The sequence below is a fragment of the Dendroctonus ponderosae genome, unplaced genomic scaffold (genome assembly GCF_020466585.1).
Source record: "Dendroctonus ponderosae isolate FM_Combo_2020 unplaced genomic scaffold, Dpon_F_20191213v2 Dpon_F_20191213_2, whole genome shotgun sequence".
NCBI lineage: Eukaryota > Metazoa > Arthropoda > Insecta > Coleoptera > Curculionidae > Dendroctonus > Dendroctonus ponderosae.
Window position 1 is genome coordinate 16,162,702 of NW_026018165.1, and position 22,605 is coordinate 16,185,306.

Here is a 22,605-nt window from a genome sequence, read left to right on the forward strand (position 1 = left end):
CTCTATTTTGGTTTGACATGGGTGTACTTAGGAGTTTTGATAAGGAATATTTACATGGGTAATGCTTGCCTCGCTTTGCATAAAACGGTTCCAATTCGCATAAGAATGGGTTTTGGTCGGAAATCGGTCTTGGGGTCTTTGTGTGAAAGTTTATTCTCCATATATTTACGAGAAGTGGTTTTCTCCTCAAACTTCCAGGGCTAATTTCGCTCTACTCTTATATGATTAAGTCACTTTCTTTTCAAAGGCTATAGCCTCTTTAGTATTTTTTTAATAACTTTGTTTTCAATCGAACAGTTTTTTCACCCAATTTCCAATCAGCCATTTGGCTGGCTGTTAATTTAAAATAATGCTCAAAATAAAACGAAATGCCGTTTGCCTAGTTAAATGTATAAAATACGTACCTATCGGCAAAGTGCAACTCGATACAATTATGCCCGGTCGACTATGTCGAATGCATTTACTTTTCAAACTTTCAGCGAGAACAATGAATACATTGAAAAGTTTTTTCATCGGCAATGGATGCGTTGTGAAAATTTTTAAAATTCAGTCTCAAAAAACCCTTTAATAATTTTTTCAATCATCTGCATCAATTCTCCAGTGAATTTGGCACAAAAAAGGTGTTCTTGGTCAATGTCCCAACGAACCCCATTTTCGATCAATTTGCAACTAATTGAAGCCGGGCCGTATGAAGCTCTTAGATGGTCTGAAAATAATCCTCCCTTGTCCCGAATGAAATATGTAAGTCGTGTTTATAGCGATTAAAAGCGTTGTGGCAAGCAAAGAAGGATGGTTGGATATTGTCGGGTCCATATAGAAGTAAATAAAGCGGCCTAAACCATCGCAGACTTTTCAATCAGAAACACAAAAGCTCGCGAAGACATTGATACGAAACTCAAACATGATCATTTCGTCGTTCTTTTTACCGTCTATTGTCGAAATCACTTTGGGCACAATATAGCGCCCCATAAAAATCCCCTCACCAAATAGAGTGGTACATTTTTGGGACATCTGCCATATAAAAGTTTGCTTTTATACCGCGTTTTAGTGTTGTTTGTGGGGACGCGATATAATACCCGGACACTTAGTGGCAAGATTTATTATTTTGTTTCGTTTTTATTGAAAGTTTGTTTTTGCATTTAGGGTTTTATGCTTCGTCGGCTTCACACACGATCTGATGCGACGAACATGGAATAGGAAACGTAGATAATGATGCTGTTTTAAACGGAAAAACGCTAGAAACCCACAAGTTTTTAGGTTTTTTGGGGACGCTCCTTCTCTTGCGAAAGTATCAAATTCAAATTGATCAAATTTTAATGAAACGTGAAACTTTGATGAAAAGCAATTCAGTAGAAAAAAAAATCAGTAGAAAAAAATTGAAAATTTGGAGGCGGTTGGAAATTCTGAACGTCTGCTCAATTTTGCATAAAATCCCTCACATAAACCCTTTGCTTCAGCATATCCGGATCATCACTTCTTAAACAGTGTTTCAAAATCCGGCTCGAAGAAACATTCAAAATAATTTTCAGTTTTTCTTAGCCAGCTCTGAAGCCAACGGTATCTGATGGAACGCAACGAATCTATTTCTGTTGTTTTTTATATATTTAAATCGAATTAGAGATGCAGTTGAATTTTGGTTAGGCCATTTCTCCGATATTGCATAATAAAACCAATTGTTTGATGCAAACAAATTTCGATGCATAATATTTTCGCACCAATTGCAAACAAATCCACTGAGAGGCGGATTGTATCCCCCCATAGCTGAAACTTTACCTTAGTCGCAATATACTGGCGCATTTGCATCGGAATACACAGCATCTTAGAATATGGAATAAATGTGCAGAATATGGGCTGATTGTATGTATTTGGCTTGCTATTGGAAGGTTGAACTTCCTGATTTTAATACCGATCTAAAGTGAAGGTAGCAGGTGTGGGACAATGATGAAAAACGTCACTATTCAATTATCTGCCGACGTTTCGTCCTTTGTTGGGACCAATAAAGGTCGAAACGTCGGCAGATAATTGCATAGTGACGTTTCTCATGATTGTCCCACACCGGCTACCTTCACTTTAATTTTCCAATTGGGACGCAAACAGTGAAATTAAATTTTTTAATACCAAATGTTTGGATTGTTAATGTCACCGCCCCAGTTCTTTAAAACTCCACTCCATGCCTGGTCTGAGGTTTAAAGAATTCCAACCAAGTTCACTCAAACTCGAATTCACTCGCTGTTCTAAATTCCACGAGTTTTCCAACAATAAAGCAAATATTCGGTGGAGTTCTAATATATTTCATAGTTTTCGTAGAATCCAGATCCCAATACACCGGTCGTTTTGAATAATGAAAAACTTCCCCCGACTGAGGAACAAGTAATCCGGCCACCTGCCAGTTTACATTTGCTTCTTATAAATCTTGATACATCTTTTACTTAAAACTGTGCAAGTTTTCCGTAAACGAAAATAAATAAGAATGGATGGGTCTTTGTGTTACTTTTCATCTTGCATGCTTGTGACCTGCCAAATCGTCCTACTATTGAAGAGTTCTCAACGGGAATTGTTTCCAGCAGTTTCTAGACAACCGTAAAATATACAGTGGGTGTTAAACAGAAAATTTGCGCTGTGTTTTGCCCACATTGTGTAAAAAGTGGAGCAACAAAATGCAGTTAAAAATGGGGCAAGTTTTATTGAAAATTTCCCCTCTTGCCCTATCCAATATTCAATGATTGCGCTAGCTTCATTACATCCCCGCGGATTTCACGTACTCTACTACTAAGTAATTTTCATTTCCATACCATTCTACCACTGCAGAATTAATCCCAGACGCACGACTTGTCCCTTTGGGCCATTAAGTAATTACTTTTTACTTTGCAAAAAATGGAGTAAAGCTTCTTGTTTGGGTTTGAAATAAACCTTCTTTTCATTTGGACGAGTCCAATGAAATGTTTAGTTAATGGATGAAATATACCCGGAGTTAATAAGGAGGCATTGATGTAATGAGAAAATCGGTGATAAAATTGCGCTTATGTAGTAGACCGCGTGATTTAGAACTGAGCGATCAAACTTTCAGGGATGGTTTGGTGCAGCACTAGAAGACGTTTTAGGAGAAAAACTCGGGATGATGTCCCGAGCATTCCTCTGATGATGCAAGCCAGTGGTGGTGGCGAAACGTCAGCAATAAATTATTTCCTTGAGGGTCTAAATCGCGACTAAAACCAGTTGCAGTTGTATATGGATTTTAACAATCCCCAGTTTAATGTCATATTTCTAATTCACCCTGTGTAATTTTTCATAAATTTCAATTGGTTTTAGAGCGTCTGAATTACTGTCAGTAAACTGTGCCCGAAAACAAAACGATTGCTATATAAATTTGCGCAAATTCCGATTGAATATCGGATCATGTTTCCTGCTACATTAAATCTCTGGAAGTCACGATTCTCCATTACAAAGTAATTTCCATACTGTTCCACCATTACAATATTAATCCCATCCGTACACCTTGTCCCTCTGGGCCATTACTTAATTACTTTCTGCCCCGGATTGCAAATTATTACTATAAGAGCCAATGTTTAAGTAATAATGTTGATCTGGCTGTAAGCTCGTGCAGCGTTGGATCCCTATTAATAAAAGCTATTAATTTTCGTTCGAAGCCAAAGTATGGGGGGTTAATTTTAAACAACTTCCCATTCATTTGGAGCTTCTGGTTTTAATTATTCCGTATATAAAGAGATAAAGTGCGCTATGGAGGATTAATTCGATAATGAGTGTTTTTTCTTGTTTCCCATTTGCGCCATGTAAAATGGCCATAAAAAAGGCCGGTAAAATGGCCGTAAAATTTTCGGCTAATTTATACGTTGTGGATTTGTCCGTCTAGCGTATCACGTTTGTTTGAGCTTCGGTTGTTTTTAACTCAGACTCTTCATTAACTGAACTAGTTGGAATGCTTCTTGTAGAAGTTGCCTCCAGTTCACACGTACCACTTCATTACAAGAATTCGACGAAAAGCACGTCTTTGCGACATTTTTGACCTGCAAATTAAGCAAAACAAAGCGACGAACAACTCTTGAATTAAGACTAATTAAAAGTGCCGTTTTTGCCAAGAAATGCTGCCAGGGCAATTAGAAAACGTTGCGCGCCTTAATCTGGAAGATTTATAAAAAGTTTATGAGCACTGACGGCTTGACTAGTGTATACAAGGCGCTTGAGGGGCCGTTTTGTATTTTTCAACTTTCATTCATGAGTTTGATTAATGGATTTTTTGCTGCACGAAACCTGAGAAATGTTACTGGATGATCAATTTGCGTCATTCCCAAATACATTTTCCAATGCAATAATTAGCCTTAATTGAATATTCTCAAATGAAACATAATATCGATTAATATCCAAATGTAATTTGTTTGAACCCCACACACATTTGATTAACGTATGAAACAATATGAAATTGCATCAATTTGCTCACTATATAAATATATTGAAATATAAATGGGTTTAAAATATTCAACAGCAATTTTTCAAATGTATTTTGATAATTATGTCGATTGTTCGAGCTGCACACCAATCGCTAGTAAAATATCTACAATAAATTGCGCAAACTGGCAAATTTAAATAAAAATACTAATAATGTCAGTTTAACATACTGCGATTTACGGCCCTAGGCAGTCGAATAAATATGCGCTCGTGAATAAAAACAAATTGTCCGGATTACACGACCAGCCATATTATTTCGTACAATATTTTATGAAAATATGGGAGCTGGATTGTTAATGGGTTTTGGCGCTAATAAAATCTACACGATAATTCCACTTTATGTTTTCTTGTGTTTTTGTTATCACTTTGTTATTCGTTCAAAAACGGCACTAACAACCAACAAATAACGCAGTCAAATTTAAATTAATTTTACATAATTCTTTCCTGCTGAGTAATTTTTATCGCAAATTTATTAAAACCGGAAACGAGTCCGTTTCAATTTCAGCCCGAAGATCCGTATATAAGAAACCGCTCGGAGGATTAAGGCGGATTCAAAGAAGATATGCTATTCCAGTGTTTACCATTATCCACCTTAAGCTTCGTTATTTGCAATTTTATTATCCTCGCTGATTTTGCGTTTTCCCCTCTTATCCCGGGCTTTAAAGAGGACATTAATTGTGGGGGTTCTCTTTTAATCCTGACGTTACCTGGAAAGAGTCTCTTTAAAACTGATATATTTTTAATTAGGAAAAGTCACAACGACCGAGGATTATAATTATTTGAAAGGCCGGAAAATGTTTTTTCCTTCGTACATTACGCTCATTTTTAACGCTTGTAATGGGATGACTCAAATTTCAAAAAACAATAACTTGACACCACCCAGCAATAATTAATGACAAAAAAGTGAAAAGTAGAAGCGTTTTGCTTAAATTTCCGATTTAGTTAGTCTTTTCTCCGAAACGTCTCCGATTTTACCCAAATATTAATCAATTCGTTCCTTTATCTGGCACAAACAAAGACTATATTAATGACAATGATTCAAACAGTTAACGAGCCCTATCATGAAGCATGTCATAACTTATTAATGATATGACGGGTCATTGTCCAATGCACATGCTGGCGTGGACAATTTTATGACTACAATTACGTTTTCTGCTCTCATTAATGAGGGTTTGTAATTAACTGAGAAAATTAGGTTTGTCTTGCTTATAATCATTTGGAGTATAACTAGGCATTTCCTTTGTGCTGCTTAATGAGTAGATTGCTTATTAAAATATCGCTGAAAATATGTTGCCATTTTCGACCGCTCATTTTGTATCTGTGTTTTCTAGATTTGTCTGCCCATATATTCTTTATTACATTCGTTATTTGAGATTTAAAATAAATTTCTTCTTTTGTTTAAAATCAAGTAATGGCAAAAAATATATCAACAGCCAAAGCGAGAAAACATTGAAAAGTAGGGGTAAAATAAGTCGCAAATATAAGCTTAACGCAGAAAAATACGCCGAAGGGAAATTAATCCAAAGAAGAACCGTTTAGTCACTGCAAAAACGCGGCCATGTATAAAAGAAATTTTGGAAATTGAACACCGTTCTCCATAAATTAATGGAAGATTTTTAACAGTAAAAATTAGTTAGTATAAATAACACCATAAACTAGAGCTCCAGCAAAGTACAAGAACATGAAATATTTCCAGTTATTCGCAAATGGTAAATCAGATAATTGCAAACATGATTAAAGGCATACAAACTGTTCAGTCGTGGAATCAACGCAATCAAACGCATTTCCGATCTTCCATCTGATTAAATACAAATTACAATTTTTGATGGTAAACACAGTTCAGTGAATATTATACATTTAGTTTTTTAAATCTCATTTGCTCATCTATTTGTTAGTTTGAATGAAATAATTCTGATTAGGTGAATTATTTTTGAAATGGCCAGCAGGAAAATTTCATTTGTTATGTTTGTTCTTTGTGCCGCAACACCAAATGAGTTTTATGGCCGCAACAATCTATTCATTGCAGCCAACATTCCCAAAACGAATTATTGTAGCTGGAAAATGTATATTATCATCACCTGTCGGTCGTTCCTCGTGGCTTTATGGAAAAAACCGCAAATTATTGATGGATGAACTAATGCCATCGTGTAGCAATTTTTTAACATTGTTCCACACCGTTATATAAGTTTGAAATTGATATATGACTCCCTTTTTTATAGACGCGTGTAAGGAAGCCATTGTGTTTAAAATATTACTCGTTTAGATAGCGAATAGATACTTAGCTGAGTGTATTGGCATTGATGAAGCATGTCTTGTTAAATTATAAATTAATAAGTGTAGAAAATTTACTTAGGRAATTTTATATTAYTAGTTTACTGCTACGRGTTCTKAAGCCATTCTTCTTTAGTTCGATTTGGTTCGSAGCAAAAGAAATTCGTTACTGCAATGATGAATTCCAACAGCTTCAAAAATACTCATACAATAGTTTCGTTTTATTTAATTAATTTTAGATGGAAGTCAGCCTCAAAAAAATCTGATCACTTTCTTAAAAASTTCCYTTTTCGCCAGTCCCATTGTAAMTGTAGATTTTATTGAYAAAAATTMGTTTKATTMTTCAGTTGTAATTTCGTTGGCTTCCGTCACATAAASATCCTCTATTTTAAACGTTGCATAACCAGTAAATTTTGAAAAARCTGTACTTTYGTAAATTAAAAAAAAAAGGAAAATCAGCCAAAGCAGGCCAATTTCACCCAATAATGTCCAAAGATAATTTTAGCGTAAAACTTGATTTMATCATCAAAGCGCCCAGTTCTAATAAACTGGAACTTCCAGTGATCATTTGAAAGCCCAATGAGATTGCACTGTACCGTTCCAGAAACGTTCATTCGGTGTCACGCCCATATATTTGTTTTACTGCTGACACAGCGTTTTGTGAGCCATCAACTTTTCTTGTTTTTGTATTTCGTTTCAAACCGGCTCTGTGTTTTTCTATAGCTGACGTTAACTGGAAGGCAATTTGGGACTTTTGTTAGTTACACAAAAGAAATAAATAGTTTTATGGGTTTATGGTGCGCCTTGCATTCACCGACTGACATGGGCAAATCTGCAAACTTTTGTCGTTAGATTGAAGTCTGAATTGAGCTTGGGGGACATTGCCAGATAAATTTATTGCGAAAGGTATGAAAAGGACGGCTGTTTGTTATGGCATGTTTCATTTCTCTGTGTGAAATGAAAATAATCAATTTTTAAACTCCTTTCTAAAAAACAGTTTCCCTATTCTCAAAAAAAGCAAGTAAATTCGCCGAATGGAAAGCATTTCAATTTTAGCTCGTTCGTTCCATTCTTCATAGGGATTCAAAAAATTGCTTTCCACAGCAACGGCAACACTTTGATTACTCGCCGCATTTAAACTTGTGAACGTGGATGGCTTGCTTTTCATGAAACCTCATTTTGCCTTAAATAATACGATATCAAACGACTTTTATTCCCCAAGAGCAAATTCAATAATAATCCCCATCGTCATATATCAAAGCTGTCAGGGATTTTCATCTATTATGAAAACTTTACAAACTGGAACTCGAACGAAAGCAACAAAAAGTTGTTTTTCTTGATCAGAGTTCCGGAAAACACTTTCTTTTGTACTCAATAAAAGTCCGTTAGTATAAATGGTGGTAGCCTTTCGCTGGTTGTGGCTTCCGTTCGTACATTCCTCATAAGCGATATTAAAAGGTTTAGTTTGAGTGAGTATTTTTGGAACAGTAGTAGAAACACACATAAGTGTATATAAAATTAATTTAGCTGTAATAAACCTATCAATACAATAAAAATTCAACACACTTTTGTTGAACTTTTAATTGGGCTTTAATTTGATTGAACAGCTTCCATACTTTTTCCATCACATTTCAATTCATTTCATCTGCAAACATAAAAAGAGTTAACCATCGACGCAAACTACATTAACCACAATAAACTGTATAGAGTTCCTTTCCAATAATTAAATTGGTTTTGTTTATTGTTGGATTTTTGGTTCCTCAAATACGGGGATTAATAAAGTAATCTTTTCACGCAAAACCAGAAATTTGCTGTTCCTGTAAATTGCAGGAGGACTCTGATAAAAATCGAGCAATTTCCGCTTAAACAAACGTGTCCGCCTAAATGGAAATTGATGGAAAATGAGTATAACCCAGTTGCGCATTTAACCAAAACTCCAATCATATTTGAGCCAGTCGAAAGTTATCTTTTTTCAAATTAAGACCCAAATGAAAACAAATAGCAATTTGCCGTTGGAATGTTCCGAAAATTATAGTCGCGGTTAAACGGCCGATCCGGTTTAGTATCTGCAGCCGAAATGTTATTTTCACACAAAAATTACACATAATTTGTTTAACTGATACGAACGAGACCTGCTGATTAAATGCGTGCGGTTTATTCAAATCTATTTTATTCACGGGACGAAATTGCTGTGTATAATGAACGTTTTATGCAAAAATGTTAATAGCTGCAGTGACAGTTCATGTATAAGTCCTACTAAAAAACTGTCTTGGTAACACTTTTGCATTGTGCAAATTTATTATTTAATTTGCGCCACAGTCTCGTGCTCTATGCGCTCCTTCAAACACCCGCGCCGTACTCCGCTCCCCTCTAGTCCTACTAAAACAAAGCCCCAATTTAAGTGGAGATTTCGCTGCAGTTAATCCAGAGCCAACAGCATCGACTGTTTGTCGCTAATGAAGTTTTCGCGACTTTGTAGTTCAGCTAAAAAACGATTTTAGACTGTATGAGGAACAGTGCTGAAAGCAATTAATTGAGTATTATGAAAATCGCCAATTTAATTAATGCTGAGAGACTTTGGGGTATTTATACGAAAGACTGAACTGAAACGGAAAGTTATACTATTACATAGAAAACTTTTTAACACGGTACTTTAGGGAGAATTTCCCGTGAAAAGTTTGAGGTCAATATGGTGTATAACACTGAAACGAATTTACATCATCCAAAATTCAGTTACTAAGGGTTTTACTGCGTGTTTCCCAGAAAAAAAACGTGTATACAAGCACTTGCAATTGTCTTTTTTATGAGTTATTTTATGCGGGTACATAAGTCTCGCATCCGAAACTTTCCGAAGGCAACATTTTTATGGCCTATTTTTATGCCACCAATGTGTACTTTCTTTTAACATTGAATTCTAATATACCAAAAAATTACTAAACAAATTGGGCTAACGGAGTTTATGCTAGAAACACGTTCAACTCCATTTACAGGAAAAAATATATTTTGAGTTGATTTTATCCGATTTGTGCACGTTTCACACCGTGATGGAATCACTGTTGACAATTTTCGCAGAATGTTTTTACAAAAACATTTTTATTCAATTTAACGGCGTGAGCGCATAACGCTCCAAATCCCTTTGCCGTCAGTCACCTAAAAAAATGTATTGATGCAAATCATTGGGTTATTTTGAATTTTTCCATATACATTGTCAATTGTTGGTTTGCTTATAGGCATGTGTTTTCCGTTTTATCACGCACCGAAGTAAGCTACATTATATTGGAAAATAAAAACAACTTGTTTTTCAAAATCAGATTTCAGTGATGATTTACAGCGAATTTTTCAGTGGAAACAGAGGCAGGAAATTAGTAAAATTATTTATCCTTTTGGCATTATTTGTACCTCCAAAGCTAAAGCTCTCTATGGACAGATAATTGTAAAACCATGTGGGGCTTGAAAAATCTGCTACATCCTGTCGTTGAACAGAAATTTTCCAAATTACACACACGATTCCCAAAAATAGAGCCGATAAGGCCCGGCTCGTGCCACACACAAGCACTCCAAACGCCCAACCACCAGATGTGAATTAGTTAAGGGCATAAAATTCCTTTTAAATCCTAATGGGCCTACGTCTTGGCTTGTGTGGCAGATTATGATTTATTATCTCGGCATTAGAGCCATAAGTTGGCGGCATAGTTGGGGTAATGTGCCACTATGGTATCACTTAAATACAGTTTTATCGTCTCCTGGTAGCTTGTTAGTAGACAAGTGACACGATGTTAACATTATGGAAGTTGGTTAAATGACTAAAGGCAGAGATTAGCAAAGAAAAAACAAGAAACATCCATCAAATGGCAGTGTTGTTCCACTTCCGGTAGAACCAAAGCGAATAAAAACGCTTGTCCGGGAGGACAAAGTCATAAAGCCAGTTCGCCAACTTCCGCTGTTTTGCGCTGTCTTTGATACTTTCAACTTTAATTCGCCTCTTGCTTTGTGCTTTTTTATATAACAAATTTCATGTGCACAATATTTTCTAGCAGATTTAATATTTAGTCGGCATTCTACTTCGTTCAGCTGGCATACAAAGGGCGACAAAACACTGAAAATAAATGTCAGCATTACCGATTTAAGGCCAACTCACATTTCGCATATTTCATACAAATGCAGGCCGTTTTAAAGCTGAGACATCAAATGCTCAAAAACTTTAGCAGGAGTCATTTACAGCATTGACTGGTTTATTTACGGTCTTTAACAATTTTCAATATTAAACTCTAACGAACACGAAAGACAAAAACTATTAAGCTCAACTATTACCTGCATCCATTATGAATTAAATTGAAGCAGAAACCTGGGAAATTTAAGCGATATTATAACTCGAAAGCCCGGCTGAGTTTATGAGTTTAAATTTATAAAGAAAACGAAAACTGAGCGAAAATGAACTACGGCCCTAAGTCGGAAGTTTATATTTTCCTTGCTCAAATTGAAGCAACAACGTGGCCAACGTGGCGAAACAGGATCCGATCAAAATCAATCCTTTCTAGTTTAATTTTTGCACGGCATTTTGGGCAAATTTACACATAATTGCGGTTTCTTAATTACGGGTTACCCGGAAATTGAAGCCGAGTTTTCTAGGTGAACGCTAGCTTAAGTTCTGAGGTTCTTTGTTACATGAGGCCCGAAGTTACCGACAGGAACATGTGCAGGGAACGGTGGTTTTAATTGACGAAAATCCGAACTCTCGAAGTTTTTTAATGATTTGGCAATGGCAATTTAATACCCGACTTTATCCGGAATTTTGATGCTTAACTGATGAAATGAGCGCCAAATTATGCAGGAAGAAAATGTGAAAATGCGTAAAGTTCACAACAGCAATTTGGGTTTAAAACAGTTGTGGTTTGTACTGAAGCGAACAGTTGTGAAGTAAGTAATAGAGTTTGTTTGTTATGGTTCAGCTGAGCAAGTTTTGTGAACATGGTTAATGCATTAAATTGAAAACATTTTAATGGCCACAGGAAACTATGGAGTTTGTCTACATCGGTAGCAACCAAACCTGACCAACGTTGTCAGCAGCGTTGTGTTTGGATTAGGCAGTTTTTTTTAATTTTTTCAATCAAAGAATTGTTTGTGGGAATTCAGCAGCGTCTAGCTGCGTCTTGCGCTTACACCAGGTGGAAATTTCAGCATGGAGGTTGTACTGGTTTGGGAGTTATGAATTTTCTTTGAGAGTGTGCAATTTTTCACACAAGCTTCTTTCTGAGCTTAAAAGAAAAGATGTTACGCTTTTCCCGGAAGATTGGCAAATTTATTTCGAAGTCGGTTTGCACAGCACTATATCTTGTGTTAATATTGTGGAAACATTTCAAGTTGATTTTTCGACCAGTTTGCGAGCTGTGAATTTTTCTTTGAGGGTGTAAAATTTTTGACAATTTTTTGCTTCAGTCAACCATAGAAACTTGACAAAAATCAGCTGATACTCTGACCTGAGAAAAGTTCTTCTGTTTATATGATGAAGATTTAAAGTTGATAAGAGTATTCTTGCAGACCAAAGGTAACTGCACAAATCACTCACTGCTAATATCAAAGTAAAATTCCACATGTATGTCGCTATATTTTGCGTTTATATTATGGACAATTTTCAACTTGCTCATTTTTCTGATTAGAAAGTTGTGAATTTTTTAAAGCCTTGGAAAAAAGTGCAGTATGTCTGTGTAGACTCCGACCCAATGCGTCTCAAAAATCAATCGATGCTCATGTTCGATTCATATTCAGTTTCTGCTTTTCTGAATCTTGTGTTTAGTAGAAACTGTTGCTAACTAACAAGTTCGAGCGCATATTTTAAAATAAAATAATTGAACCCAGTTCAAAATCATCTTTATCATTTCCGTTGCTAGAAAAAAAAACAGAGACCTGGACAGATGTTAATAAGAGCAACAAACATGCTGTCATTAAAAATAAATATTCAACAATTCAAAACCAAACTGCATCGTTTTGACCGATTTTACACAGCATTCACACGCATCCAGTTGATGTTTCGGTGTTGTTATTCGGATGTCCGGAAACGTACGGAATAACTTATTTAATCACAAATGAACAACAGCGCTGTTTTTGTGCAAAACTGAGTTTATGTTGCAAATCATATGCCCGAATAACTGCACCATGACACACGTTTAATTGTAACGACCGTTCGGATATGCTGAGTTTAGTTCGCGATGGTCATGTTTTCATTTGTGCGCTAACTTGAAAAGGCTTCCAATTTGCAAAATAATGTCAAACCAACAGTGCCACATTTATTTGCCAATTTAGAGTTTCAAATTTGAATGTTTTTTATACCTACGCGAATGCTTAAATTAATTTCTATCGGAATAAGCGTATTGATGATGTTATAGAAAAACCGACAATGGACCAGCATTTTTCGAAAATTCCAAACTGCTTCATAGAATAGCTGAAATATTTGGATTAACTCAGATTTAATGTAGTCAACACAAAGCAATTTCACAGTGCAAATTATGCACTAATTTATATTTCTAAGATAAAAGCAAAAGTTTGCAAACGAAACAAACTCCTTTGAAGCATTTTATGGCTTGTTTCAGTTTACGTTCCTCATTAGCAAGTTTCTTTCCCTTTTGCATAGTAGTTAGCTGCAAGATGGATGCAACAAAAACTAACTGAAAATTAACTGCAGAATTGAAACAGCTGAAATGGAAGTTACTTTCCTAACTTGACGATTGGATATTAATGCAATGAAACCTGAGCTGACGCTGGGAAAAGTTTGCCAACAAGTTGCCGGCTTTTTGATATATTCATTCTAAACAAACCATGTGCTTGATTATTGTTCGTTTTCGTCTAAATTGAAAGAGAATTTAATAGTTTGTTTAATTAAAATAACAAACTTTTACAATTATAATATAAACTGTTTCATAGGCAATGGCGAATGGATTATTCGTGATAATTTAGAGACTGCTAGGTCCATTACAGTGATCTATACTATGTGCTGGCTATAAAAACGCAAAGTGACATATTTACGAGATCCCGTCAAGTCGTAAAAATCCCAATATTACGTATTTGTTTTTACAGTTCAGGAATATGTGCTCAACAACAGCGAGTTTTGAGAGTGGGATTACACAACTGAACTTCCAAAAAATCAACCCAAAAACCTTGTGTAGACCATTGGAACTATTTCGGTAGCAGGTTTGCCCACTAATGAGCCATTTTAAAATACTTAATTAACCTTCTATTCAGCAGCATAATACTGAATATTGAAAAAATTATAGTACATTATCTACATGAAGTAGACCTAATTGTAGTGTGATTAAAACATTGAAATATATGCTGTTTAAGGGCGGTTGAGATAAACTCTATGCTTGAAAGCTCGTTGAATCAAGTACGAAACAAATCAGCGCCATAAACATTAGTCTGGTTCAAACCCGTCAAAACATCGGGCTCTAAATCTAATGTGGCTCAAATAAAACCATTTGGATTAAAGCAATATCTGTAGCATGAAAATATCATTGGATGGACAGAATGAGTTTGGGCTTTTGATGCTTTTTTGTTTGCTAAAACCTGAGAGGAAAAAAGTTGAAAATTCAACGGTTTTTCCCATGGTTTCCGGTCAAACCAAATCAACTTAATAAGCATGAGAAATTTAAATGAGCCCGAAAGTCCATAACTCTTAATATGGGATATTTTTTAATGGCCTGAACCATAACGGCCCGCATATTCCAAAAGACATTAATTTTAAAAATTAGCCGGTGTCTATAAAAACTATAAAATTAACTGAGACATGGTAATGAAACTGTGGTTGATTTCCCTTGTTGAAAATTGGCCTGGTCCTAAATTAATAACGCAATTAAAATAAAGCTTTCGAGTGTAAAATTTGCACTATTATATGAATTTGAAATTAGTGATTTCAATTTACAGCCCCCATTTTGCCAATTGCATGCTAATCAATTTTAATGATAATTAATTCGGATTGAATAAATCATTGTTACTGAACCAAAAATCATGTACGTATTTTCCAAACATAACTTTTGTCTGAAAGATAAATAGACCTGGTTCAATTGCCATAACAATTCAATTCACACAAATACATAAAATATGATCAGTTGCCCGCTAAATCATCCTACAAATCTGAAACAAATTTTACTCTCCATCGTGCGTTTGCCATATAGATAATGCCTAATGAGGATACGTAAATTACATGGAAAAACATGTTAATTTCCGCATATCATCAAATATCTGTATGCAGGAGGTGTAATTTTATGGTGGAACAAACCTATTAATTATTAGCGAGACTTTCAAATGCCCGTTTTGTACAAAAATATCGAGTTAACCATTTGTAGTAAATCCTGATCTATGGAAGATTAAGCTCAGTTAATTCCTCTAATCCTTTGAATTTCTGCACAATTGACCTTTAGATTCCATTGTCTCAGCTCGAAAAGGACCTTCACTCGGAAAATAAATTGAAGCATTTGTTCAGAATGTCAATATTTAAGCACTTGAATTGCGGATTATTATCCACTTAGCACCCTGCTGGAGTTTTCTTGTTTTTGTAAATTTTAGGGAACTAATTATTTTAGAAGGCGAGGAAAATTTTATCTGGAAGCTCATCAGCAAGCTAACATTTATTCACCAGGGACTAAAGTGTATAATAAACATCCTTTATAGACCCGAAATTGACTAGATCAAAGTTCGAAAAACACGAAGAGCTATCAAAATAGAAGTTCGGGAAAGTTTGAGGGCGAGCAGTTACCTGCTATTTGGGCAAAGTTTGCGGAAGATGAACCACCTACTCCAATATTTAGTTGCCGTAATTTCATTAAAACTTCTGCTTGTAATAAGCTATCTAACTATCGAGGTTAACAAAGCGAAATCCAATTAAATTCGATGGAAATTACATTGTAGCAGCGCAAACTATAAAACACTCAAACGTGTGGGTAAAATGTTAATAGAATATTCATTGCTCTATGGATCTAGAGCTTTTAAAAGTATACTCAGCTCAACCGATGAGATCATTTGGATAGTAAAATTGGGAAAAATTTTTTTGGGTAACAATGTCGAATGAAGCATTTTATTGATGTCAATGGATGTGACCAAAAAGTAATTAAAGGCAAAATGATTTTTCAAAGGCTTAGGAAGTTTTCAGAGATCGAATTAGTAGTGCACCAAGTGTAGTTTTTAGAAAAAAAATTCGGAAAAAATGTAGGTATTTTAAGTTTGCAACAAAATCGACAAACGTTAAAAAATTCCCAAATTCTTGGTGGTACCCGATGTTATAAGTTCCGTGCCAACCCCTCAAGTTATACCTTTTAATATCGTAAGGACGACAATCCAAAGCAAGCTGTGTCCCACTGTGAAAGCCCCCATTTTGTCTCTGGCACTTGAAGTGTACGTGAAAAAAACTATCATTAAACAATAGCACCAAACAATGCAAAGTGGCTTCACGACCACACACTTTGTCTTTACGAAAAAGCACAGTCACAAAAGTTGCGAATGTTTTTTTTCTAGTCTATGGTTGGCTGAACCAAACCCTCTTTGCACCTCGCACCCTGAGAAAGTTCGAACATAAATCAAGCAAAGTTTCGATTGAACAAAAATTGTTAGAAAATTACCAACTAGCGCAAGTTTTGCGCAACAAAGCACGCGACTTTGCGTTGCGTTCTCTACAGAGCAGTTCACTAGAGAAGCTGAAAAAAACTTGAACGAGCGTTCGCCGAAGACTGGCATGAATCCACAGAGTTTGGCGCCAGAGCAACAGTTTTAGAGCCTGCGCCCACCATTCTGGAAACGGAGTTAGAGCTTCATATTTTGTCACTCTGTTAAGTGGCTGTTTTGTTGCTGAATGACTTTGCAATCACCCTTGGTATATTTGTGGTGGCTGATATATGGGTTTTTAATTGGGCCTCTGGGACAACACTCCAGCTAGATAATGGAATTTGTGTGTTTGGTAGCGAGAAAAAGAACCAGGATGCTTCAAACTAAATATAGTTTTCCTCCAGCTTTTCCAAATCGCAATTTATCTCGCAAAGGATAAGTCAATATTGTTGTCCAGCTTCAGATCATTAATCGAATAAGTCTTCGGTTTGAGCCAGAGAATGGCGCATCTTCGACAGTAAATGGAATACATTTTGCTAATTTTAATTGCTGTTCAACTACCGAAACCCCATTTTCAATCAACGCGTTATGAGAAGTTATTGAAATTATCAGGATTATGACGGACCTTTAAATGGCAACTGTGTTTATTTTTAATTGTTTTTATTATATTTTAGGTATAATTTCCTGAAACAATAGAAACAACGCAAAATTGTCACATATTTTATATTTGTTTAAAGTTTTGCAGGCTGAACGGAAACGCTCGAATTATGAATTAGCTTGACGATGTGACCTCTGAGTGTTAAGAAATATCAGAGAATTTTGTTAGCATGCAGAATAATTAGACTTTAGTAAAAGAATTATTAGACTTTCGCTGCCATTGCTTGACAATTTTCATTTGCGAATGAAATTAAATTATCCGTTAAGTGTAAGTGATTTTTTTTGCAATTTAATAACAGTGCGTACTAGGTGGAAAAACGTTACTGGAAATCCAACTTTAAGAAAAATATAATTTAATCACGAAAACACTGGAAATGGTGAAATTGAGATGCAGTTTAGCGATTGAAAATGGGATTTTTGCGATTTGCGGCGAAACCTGACCTAGAGGAAAAAGTTCAATGTAAAAGTTGTAGATAATAAAAAATCGAAAACTTTCAACGCCTAAACTGCATTTCACCATTTCCAGTGTTTAAATTTGATTTTTTCTTAAAGTTGGATAGGTAACAAAATTATGCAGCCTTGCCATTCCACCAGCCGATTTCGGAAATATCGTTAGAAAAGCGAATATTAAGAACACTTGTCTGGTTGCTTCTAAAAACGTTAATTTCTTTCTACTATCTATATTTCTACTATAAATCTTCCTTTTAACTTTAAAAATCTATTCCAGATATTTCCGATTGCCAGAAAAGCTTGAATGGCCTGTTCTTGATCCTCATCTAAGTACTCCCCTTAAACTCTCGATGCGCTTGTTTCTATTAGAAAGTTTACGGTTTTATCAGTGAAACTTCCCATTGGCAAGCTGATATCGGTGAATCTAATAATGTGGCCAATACTGCAATTACTTCGACCCCTGTCCATTTAATTTTACTACCGATGTGACGGCCACTAAAATCGCTTATGGGGTGCAGATGCATGGTTTCGCTCATTGCAAATCGAATTAAAAACGCAATGAACGGCCCTGAGCCATCAAAAGCGACAAAAAGCCAGTAAATTCTTTGTATCTGCCAATTTAATTTAGTTGGGCTTTATTGCTTTTTAACTGGGCATTGTTTCGCCTCATTCGCAATCATATTCTCCAAGCTTGTTATGATTTTACTACTGATATCTAGTCGATGCATTATTGCTGTTATTCAACTACATTGAATGTTTCACTTTTCCCATCAGACCATAGGTAGATACGTGTTCGGTAACTGATTCGAATTATCAACGCACATAAACAATGGAGCATAATTAATATTCAAACTATATTAGAGCAACAATGGCTCTTTCTATTTGGCATTGTTTCATTTAGCGATCGTTAATATCGTGCCAATGCACCGCAAAAACTGTTTAATAAAGGGCTTATTGTCCATTATGGTTTTAATTGTCGGTACACCACCAGCATGTGCTAGGTGAGTTCTTTGTTCTCGCCAATTTCGATATTTAGTAGGACTTACTAAAGCATATAAAACGTATGAAATTATGGGCACGCTCTCGACGCCACAGAACTCATCGGTTCGCAAATATTACAAAATGCAACAAATCAGAAGCGCAAATGATGAATTGAAATTCACACATAACATATTAAATTCAGCTCAAATTATTTTAGATTTTGCAAGTGAAAGTCCATAGAAAAATGTTTGTTGTAACTATTGAACGCAAGTTTAACCGACAATGCTTGCGAGAGTTTTCTGCAAATAGTGATGGTTTTTTAAAGGTCTTTTCACAAAGAATTGAATTGACAAATCCATTTCGTGATCAATTAAAAGTTTTTGTATCTGGTATTTTTTCGTTTGTGTGGTCAATGTGGTCATGGCTATTTTACAGTCAAAACATCTAACCAAGGATTTTTTTTATTGAGTTTTTGAGTTTAGCGCTTTTTTTCATTCCGTTTTCACTCAGGTTCCCCATTTCTTGAAATGCTCTTATTTCCGTTTAAAGTTTTTCTCTCTAGTTTGTGCCTTTGCACCCTTCACAATCTTTTGAGGAGTTGATTTCGTTGGGAATTCGAATTTCAAATTTTTGAAGCTCACAAATAGTATTCTTCCTCTAAAATGTTTTTGTTAATACTTGACCTCGTAGGCGGCAACCAATTTGAGTTGCCGGCACGCTTATTAATACTTGAGCAGGCCTGTAGGACTCGGGATGACGATTTTCTTGTTCTTTTTTATTCACTTGATAAGAATTTAAAATATTTTAAATTTTGTTAAGAGTTAAATGAACCGTGGGAAAAAAATTGGTGCTGAATAATTATTTCTAAAACTTTTTGCTCTGAATCTATATCCCTTAAAAGGGCTTCCATTTCATCGCTTAATGAAGAACCAGATGATTTCGTTTACATATCGTGTTGGTAAGTCCATAACGACTTTAAATATGCTTTTGCTCTTTCGACTTGATTGTTCAGTTCAGACCTTAACAGTGTGTAAATTGAAAATATAATATCAATTCGGTTCCGGTTCCGTTCCGGTTGTGGGTTCATATCGATTCCGGTTCGAGTCCCTGCCTCTTACACTAAACATGTATTTCAAAGTAGGTATTACAATTAAACGCTTAATTTTTTGCCCAAAATACATCACAAATTCGAAAAGAAACTGAAGGAACTTTTCGTTGGGAGATGGTTAAGAGCGCCTGGTTAAAAGTTTAGGGTCAATCGCTCTGTATACTTTCATGACTATTATGGCACTCTTGAATAAAAAATTGGGCTTTATTTACTACCGAGTGAATATTGGCAAACTAGAAACTAATTTTGCTTTACTGAGTGTGCAAAAATCCTTGACTTTTAATAGCGTGTCTGGAAAGCAGCTCGAAATGGTTCGGGCCTGAAATAAGGGGACAGCACTTAAGCTAGCACTTAAAGCAATCGACGTCTTTTAATAATTTAAAGCCTCTTTAATGAAGGAAAAGGGTTTTCGGCATGAATTAAACAAGTTCAAATATTTGCCGAAGATCTAAAACTTTTCTTAATTTAAGTCGGTCCCGATCCCTGGAGTTTTGGAACGGGTTGAATGAGGCTCCCATTCTACCACGACGTTTCACGCAATTAATCCGTTTCATGCAAGTAGTAGTTTTATTTGGAAATCGAACAGAACGATAATACTCAAAACGACCCCTACGGTAATAGTAGCCGGATGACTTCTAGGTAATTTTATCGCAATATTTTCGTTTTATCTGAGAATTCCATGTGTAGATATAATAAGTGCCTAGTTAATGGGCTGATGCGTCTGACAACCCCAAATTACGCGGGCCTAGATGTGCTTTGATAGTAGGGGAAACCGAGGGAGAATTGTTTTTCACGCTACATTTCTGTAAATGTTTTATTTATCGTTTGGTCAGTTTCATGCAAGTCAGGAAACAGTGAGGTCGTTATGAAGCTGTTCGTTTCCTCTGGGGAAAAAAATTGTAGCATATTGAAGGCTAAAGAGCGAACGCTGCTGATCTTAGCAAGAAGGATTTCAATTTTCAATTTTATTGCAAATGGTACAAAATTCGAGCACCGTCAATGGCAAATTCCTGACTTCGTCTAAACTCACTTACAATACATGAAAGTTGCATGCTGGAGACTCAACAATGTTAACATCGTATTAGTTCCAGGGAGCCGATATTGAACCTGCGGCCATAATATGATATGCAAACATCCAGAGCCACTATATGCTTTCAGTGCAACTGCCAACGTCGAACAATTTAATGAAATTTACTTGTTGTACACAACTATTCGATGTTTGAACTATAAGCAAATTTAAGTTTAATTTTGGTTGCAGTGCAACTAGAGAGCACCGAACTTTTCACGGCCTCAAAAAGTGAAATGCAGAGACGAATGGATCTCATTTGTTCCTAACTGCGCTGTGAAGATTCATATTAAGTCATATTGGTTGAAATGATCTTTATTGCTGCTGAACTGGAGTACCTTTTACGAATTTGGTAAAGCTTGAAGTTTTTGCTTTGTTTTCTCAAGATAGGCTCCGATAGAATCCGAGAAAACGTAAAAAATTTGCGAAAAAACCGATATCAAGTAGTATATCTTCTAGGAAAAGTTTAAAAATTGGTTTTATTCCAAATGTTTCCTCTTCTTGCCTTGATCACGATTTATGCCTTGACGTTTTCTTTTAATTTTTGATGAACTATGAAATCTGTACAAAGCGAAAATAGACGGAGCACATCATAAAAAGCAGTATCAGCCAGTGAGGCTCGTGGTGGATTAAAAATCGAAACTGGCACAGAGCAGGAAGGAAAAATATTTGCGACTGATAACAGAAGCATAATTGCTGCAAAATCCATTGCTTCAATTAAGACCGCCAACATTTTCCAAAAAACGGCCTTTCCAGGAGAAGCTGCCTTCGAGTTAACTAGTGTAAAATTCTGTGCAAAAAACTGGTTTGTTTCAATTCTTAACCGCTCTGATTCCTGGTAGAAGAAGATTGAAAAAACATTGAACCTGGTGGATCTTTAACGCCCACCTTGAAGTAGTGAGCCAATTATCCTTCGGTTCAATGCACGTTTTCACTGTTGCTACTTCAGATAAGCTCAGCTAATAAATTTGTCGCTGCTCGCTTATAACAAATACGATGTCTTTTGTCGCATGAGTTACTGCTGCATGCGGTGCAACGTCGCTCTATCGCAACATGAAATTTATCCCAGATTTCCGTGACTGCTGGTCACTGTGCGCTATAAGTTATTAGCCCGATGTATATTTTGCTCTGTTTTTTTGTTCCTTTCGCCAAACCCTGTCTAGGCGATGCGGTAATTAAGACGCAAAGAACCCCTGCTGCCTTCCAATCGCCTAAACCAAACTTAAAATTGACAATTGTTGTCTGTATCGGTTGAAAACATTTAAAATTGTTCTGAATGAAAGCCTCTTATTTCTGAAGTTTATTGTGATCAAAGGCGCCGTTCTCTTAATTCATCTGTCCCCAATACTCCATTAACTAATCCTGCCTTATGACATCCCGTGCTTCGTTAGCAAACTCCCAACATAATAGCGAGCCTCCAAAGGCATTAAGTCTTTTTTCCGCTGAAATTAGTCCTTCGGAAATGTGAAGTGTTAGTGAAGCGTTACATTATACTCCTGTGAGCCGTCTTCGCGCTTTGTTAAGTTGATAAATTACGATGAAAGCCGAATAATCATCTCTGAGTGCTCGATTAAATGCGGCAATATCACAATGAATATTTTCCTTTTTTCCTGTTTCTTCATACTGGAAGTTTACTAGAGCAGTTAATCCGCTCGGTTGTTTGAATAAACTCACACATCAATTAGAGCGAAATTGAATCAATAAGCGCGAATTGAATAGCAGTAGGTAGCTATTCATTCGGGGTTCTGCTTCGCCGTTGGTTTATCAGAGAATTCCGTATTAGTTGTGTCAGGTTCATAAAAAACTGTGAAACCCTCCTCTCTGCATAGAGAAGCGCTCAAGACAGGGGCGGATCCAGCTTTAAATTCAGAGGGGGGGGGGGTTATGTAGAAAAAATACGGTATCTTCGGTTGTCTATGAAATTAGAAAAATTATCGTCGTTTTGTGCAAGGGTGGCGTAAGATTATTGCAAAATTTCATGTTTTCCGTCCAGTTTTGCATGTTTCTCGGAAGCAAAATG

At 35.9% G+C, this 22,605-nt stretch overlaps 1 protein-coding gene across 1 annotated transcript in view; it reads right to left on the reverse strand.

Moving 5' to 3' along the window:
- LOC109536756 (limbic system-associated membrane protein) overlaps window positions 1-16,453 on the reverse strand; it is a 73,254-nt gene extending 56,801 nt beyond the window's left edge. Inside the window, exon 1 of the mRNA XM_048663966.1 lies at window positions 16,035-16,453. Within this exon, the coding sequence (XP_048519923.1) occupies window positions 16,035-16,137 (103 nt within the window). The 5' untranslated portion in view covers window positions 16,138-16,453. The remainder of the gene's footprint in view (window positions 1-16,034) is intronic.
- Between the last annotated feature and the right edge of the window lie 6,152 nt (window positions 16,454-22,605).